The sequence below is a fragment of the Talpa europaea genome (genome assembly GCF_964194135.1).
Source record: "Talpa europaea genome assembly, chromosome: 3".
Lineage (NCBI taxonomy): Eukaryota > Metazoa > Chordata > Mammalia > Eulipotyphla > Talpidae > Talpa > Talpa europaea.
The window spans coordinates 142,988,539-142,994,286 of NC_140069.1; the positions used below are offsets into that span (position 1 = coordinate 142,988,539).

At 44.7% G+C, this 5,748-nt stretch overlaps 2 protein-coding genes across 2 annotated transcripts; both read left to right on the forward strand.

Annotated features, from left to right (window-relative positions):
• Positions 1-2,017: 2,017 nt before the first annotated feature.
• Positions 2,018-2,917, forward strand: LOC311168960 (taste receptor type 2 member 4-like; the record flags this gene model as incomplete). The annotated part of the gene is made up of 1 exon (XM_084230667.1): positions 2,018-2,917. One exon carries the CDS (start codon positions 2,018-2,020, stop codon positions 2,915-2,917), a length of 900 nt encoding a protein of 299 aa, XP_084086793.1.
• A 1,693-nt stretch (positions 2,918-4,610) lies between these two features.
• Positions 4,611-5,530, forward strand: TAS2R5 (taste 2 receptor member 5; the record flags this gene model as incomplete). The annotated part of the gene is given in 2 exon segments (XM_084230270.1): positions 4,611-5,205; positions 5,208-5,530. Coding segments are annotated over 2 exon segments (891 nt in total). The 5' UTR covers positions 4,611-4,637.
• Positions 5,531-5,748: the final 218 nt, after the last annotated feature.

The window sequence follows — 5,748 nt, forward strand, 5'->3', positions numbered from 1 at the left end:
TTTGACAACTTTGCTTTGCTCTGACTCCTGGTTTCATTCCTTCTTTGAAATCTTGATGCTGCCTCTGGTTCAAGTGTGGAGATTTTCCTGTTACTTACTTGAACATAACCTCACTAGATTGTGGCTTGGCTGTTTTTTGATTCTTGGTGCCTTTGCTTAAACTTCAGAGGAGTCCCTCCCTTCTACTCTTACTGTGATCCCTAAATCTACCCTGACCTAGCAGGGTCGAATTAAGTGCAGGGAAAACGCTGAAGTACTACTCCTGGTCATTAAACTGAAGGCCAGCATGTGGGTGAAGGTGGAATCCCCTTCTCTGTTTATCTTTATGCAAGATTTGGAGATGTCAGACTGTAGTGTAATCCCAGACATCTGTGGTCTGCCCTTTATTAATGCTGGGCCTGGGCTGTGTCTGGGAGTGGGTGTGTTGCTGGAGAAAGCAGTCTTACTGTGCCTCGAGACACAGTGATGGGGGCCGTATCTATTTGGGAAAGGACCTGGTCTTCTGAATCCCCTGGGGGGGCAGGGGAATAACTCAGCTATCAGTTCCTCACTGAAAGTTTATTTTCAGATCTTGCTCCATATTATTCATTCTGCTCAGATGTGGTGTTTGTAATTAATTATTTTGCAATGATCTATATTATAGGTAACGAAGTAGAAATCCATTTGATAACATAATCCTCCCTTTCATAGCTGCTTTGCTTGTTCACTGTGTGTTTGCTTGTTTAACTCAGCTGGCATGTGTCAGTCAGTGCCCACTAGTTTGTGCAAAAGGCTCTGTGAGCCCCTGGCTCTACTCAAGGCTTCCACTAGCTTGCCTTCCTGTCGTCTGTCTTACGGGACCTTGTGTATGTATGTCTTCCCCTCTGCTGTACTTGCTAGTCTTGCGATCTTACCCACTCTCCAGTGTATTCCTATACGAATTTGGTAGCAGAACGTTGTATGCTTTGTTTCGCTGCTGGTTTGGGGCGTGTGCTGGCTGTATCTGGAAGTGTACTTTGGTTCCACCCACCAGCTAAAGTAGACAATAGATGCCATAGCCCTGCTCTCTCTCCTAGCCTTGGCCAGTGTCATTTACCGGCATGGTGTCACCATTGCTACCTCAGCAGTTACAGAGAAATCAGACATTGAGTTGTCTGGCCACAAACCTATATCAAAGCATCACAGTGTATCTGGGACCAAAATACATTCATAGGGAGTTAAATACCAAGAGGGAGTAGCCATATGGGATCTGAGCATGCACCTAGATCATAAAGGAAACAAGTGATAGCTGATATTTATTTCCCAAACGAAATCAAATCACAGCAAATCATTATGGTGCTAATCTATATATGTAATTAGTGAGAAAACACCAAGTAAGAACAGAATCATTATGAAAAGATGGAATTAAGTGACAAAGGCCTTTTTTGAATTTGATCTATTTGAGTTAGATAACTGTTATTCATTGTAGGTGCTAAGGGATAAAAGGGTCATGTTGGCATGGCTGGAACCATAGTTGGCGACAATCAGTAAAACACCAACAGATCACAGGGGAGAGGGAACTTGGACTGATTTTCTGTGGCTATGTTGTTGGGCGCTGGGGCGCATAGGAGTGATTTTGGAATTCCTGACTTATTTGGGGTTGTTGTGAAGAAAAGCTGCATTCACTATGAATAGGGACCAAATGCTGGTGGACCGGGAATCTGTCAATTGACTTGAAGGCCTTGGGCCTGCCCTGTGTCCTCCCTGCAGCTCTCCTGGTCTTGGGGAGAGCACTGCCAGCTTCACCTCAGCTGCCATAATGAGGCATTTCTAAGGAAAGCAGGATGTGAAGGAGAAATAGTAAGGCAATCTTTGGAAGATTTGCATTCAGTAAAAGCAGCTGGCTCTTGGAGCACTAATGGCTCTTTTGCCACACTGGGCACTGGGGGAAACACAAGAACGACTTGTCCTCCCGGGCTGGGCACTGCGGCTGGCACACTCCAGCCTTCCTCCTGCTCCCAGCATCGGCAGCACCACTCGGAATCCTCAGTGAGTCAAGATGCGTTACATAGTGTTTTTCTCTGCTGTTATTGTCACCATGACTTTTAATTTTGTCGGGCTCATTGCCAGTCTGTTTACTGCAGTGGTCAGTTGTAAGACCTGGATGAAAAACCATAGACTCTCCAGTTTCGACAGTCTCCTGTTTAGCTTGGGCATCAACCGGTTTCTGTTGCTGGGATTGTTACTTCTATATTTGATATACACGTTTGTTTCTGCAAATGTTGAAAAGTCAGTGCATGTATCCACCTTTTTAATGTTCTGTTGGATGTTTTTGGACTCTAATAGCCTCTGGTTTGTAACCTTGCTCAACGCCTTGTACTGTGTGAAGATCACTAACTTCCAACACTCACTGTTTCTACTGTTGAAACGAAATCTCTCCGCAAAGGTCCCCCAGCTGCTGCTGGCCTGTGTGCTGATTTCTGCCGTTACCACGCTCCTGTATCTTGTGTTTTTACAGACATCACCCCATCCTGAATTTCTGGCTGGGAGAAATGGCACAGAGTTTCACATCAGTGTGGACACTGTGCCTTTCGCAACGTTTTTGGTGTTGAGTTCTTTCCTGCAGCTCATCATCAATGTGATGTCTGCTTCCCTGTTAATCAGTTCCTTGCGGAGACATGTACAGACGCTGCAGAGAAGCACCACTGCTTTTTGGAATCCCCAGACTGCAGCTCATGTGGGTGCTATGAAGCTGATGATCTATTTCCTGGTGCTCTACATCCCCTATTCCGTTGCTACCATGTTCATTTTCCTGCCTTGTGTAGAGATGAGCCTGGAGGCTGGAATTATTGATATGATCATTTTTGCTCTTTACCACCCAGGACATTCTGTTCTCATTATTCTCACACATCCTAAACTGAAAACAAAAGGAAAGAAGTTTCTTTGTTTCAACAAATAGTGAAATGTCTATATTCAGTAATGACTGGAGTCACCTCATAGTTTGGGAACAAGATTTTTCTGTTAGCAAAGTTCTCGTCGTCCAGAGAAATTTATTGTTCGTGTAGTCTGACTTCCTTGGCCCAAGTACCTGTATTTCAGTTTATCCTACAGTTTCTTTGACTTATATATTTAAACTAGCAGTTTTTCTAAGAAATTTTCTTGAACATTGTGATTAATGCATTTTACATGGGTGTTGCTTCCCTGTATAATGGAAATTTGTTCCCTTGGGTACTAAAGTATAAAGGGAAGCTCCTCAGATTAAACAAAACTTCACCGTTGACGTTGCCACTTCTATTTTTTAGGTTTAGCTGAGGAACCCTGGGTAATGAGTTTCCCATGGTAAATGATCCTTGGGAGTCACTAGCCTGGCTTAAAGTATAGCAGAATTTTCCCACCTAATTGCTAATTGCAGTTTTCTTTGTATGTACATATTGCTTCTTACAAAAATTAGTATCACATTGTATGTATACATTTATTTCCATTTCACTTAGCAGTATGTTGTCAGTATTTTCCCATACCATGCAAAAACGATCTTTATTAAGCTATTAAATAACTGCATATTTCTTCATAAACACTTAAACATGTGTGATTTTGCACTTCCCTGACCATTGTTATCAGCATCCTGCTGATGCGTCATTTTCAGTTAAAAAAAAAAAAGGAAGGATAAAGAGGACGGAGACATTAAAGTGTGTGATAGAAGTGCTGGGCAGTGGCATAGGGTCCTGTCAAGGGTGGGGTAGTTTGAGGGTTTTGTTGGACAATCATCTGAAGGTGGAAGAGAGAGACATGATACATTTCAAAGGCCTGGTCCAAACACCAAGCCCAAAATTACCATTAAGATTATCCCTAATAGTGGAGAGAAACAAGATGGGACAATCTAGGCATTCTGAAAGCTACCACCTTGGGCCCGTTCTTTATGTCAGAACATAACCTCTCATTTTCACCATAATACCTGGAGAACATCCTGCTATCAAAAAGCCCACAAGCACATCATCCCCCATTGGTGTCTGGCTGGTAGGCCAGACCTCAGGGATAGATAAAGTAAACACCTTACTCCAATGCACTGACAGCTCTCTGAGTGGTCGTCAGTGGCCCAGCCATTGACATTAAACCAGAGATTGGGATTTCTTGATTGCCAACTAGAGGAATTGCTGCCAGTGTGAGTATATTTGGAAATAAACGTGGGATAGCGGGTCTTTACCAGGTCAAGGAAACTGGAGGAAGGAAGGTTGCATTTTCCCATAACCTTAAGCAATCATCACAATGGGCATGATTAGCTCAGGCCTTAAAAAAGGCTGTTGGAGGTTTCATAAGGGGACTTTGGGTTTCCTGCTCCTTTGTATATAATTTTTGGTACCAAGCCCATGACTCTTGAGAAGGAGGGTTGACGATTGTGGTGCTGTTTCAATCTCCGAGCCTAGGCTCTGGGTTTGTGCTTGTGCATGCAAATACAGAGGGAATCATAACTTCTAAACTCTGATCCTGGCCACAGCTGTCAGTCTGCTTGAGGACAGGTTGGAGCAGTGCCAGCCCAGGCAAAGCCAGATTTCGCAGTATAAAAATTTATTGTGAGCATAGCATCACTTCGGGGGACCTGAAGCTGGCCAAGGGGCTGCAGATGCTCATCTGCCTGAAGCTGCCCACCTCCTGGGACAGCAGTGGCATCTCTGCTCCCAGCCATGCTGATTCCTGCTGCCGTGGGGCTGCTGATGCTGGTGGCAGTGGCTGAGTTTCTCATTGGCCTGGTTGCAAACGGAGTCCTTGCTGTCTGGAGTTTTAGAGAATTGGTCAGGAAATTCAAGGGCTCTGTCTACAATCTCCTTATTCTGGGTCTGGCTGTCTGCAGATTTCTCCTTCAGTGGCTGACTATGATGGACTTAAGCTTGTTTCCATTTTCCAAGAGCAGACGTTGGCCTCTTCAGCTCAATACCTTCTGTGTCCTGATAAGCCAGGTCAGCCTGTGGTTTGCCACTTTCCTCAGTATCTTCTACTGCAGGAAGATTACCACTGTAGAACACCCTGTCTGCTTGTGGCTGAAAGGGAAGACAAAGACTTATTTGCCCAGTCTCTGGGGACTTCTGGGGTGCCTCGTGATCAGTTTGTTGGCTGTAGCTCACATTGACTTAAAGCTCCACAGTTCTTCCCAAGGAAACAGCAGCCTTCTGTACCTCCGCTCACCTCGGTGCTTTGTGTATATCTATATGGTACAGCTCAGTTTAGGAAGTGGGTTGCCTTTCATGGTGTTTCTTTTTCCTCTGGGATGCTGATAGTGTCTTTGTATAGACGTCACAGGAAGATGCAGGTGTGCACATCTGGTAGGAGTGATGCTTGGGCCGAGGCTCACATCACTGCCCTGAAGTCCCTGGGTTGCTTCTTTGTTCTCCACACTGTTTACGTGCTGGCTGTCCCCTTTTCTGTCAGTGCCAAGTCTTCCGCTCGTCCTACCTCTCTCTTCATCTCTGAGACACTTATGGCTGCTTATCCTTCTCTTCATTCTGTCGAACTGATCATGGGTAACCCCAGGGTGAAGCAGTCTTGTCAGAGAATCCTGCGGAAGGCAGCGTGTGCTTAGAGGTCCTGGGGCCCATAAGCTGAAGGTGCCAAGTGTGGTCAGATCTTTGGAGATGCTCTTTTGATAGCTCCCCCTAACAGAGCTGACTTTTGTTTCTTTAAACATTTTCCATTGTGACACCAAGTCAATAGGAACAGGAAATACAGAATAAAAACCAGTACTGCTTGTCTTTTTACAACGTGAAGTACATTGTTTTAATGTATTTAAAGAAATTAGGG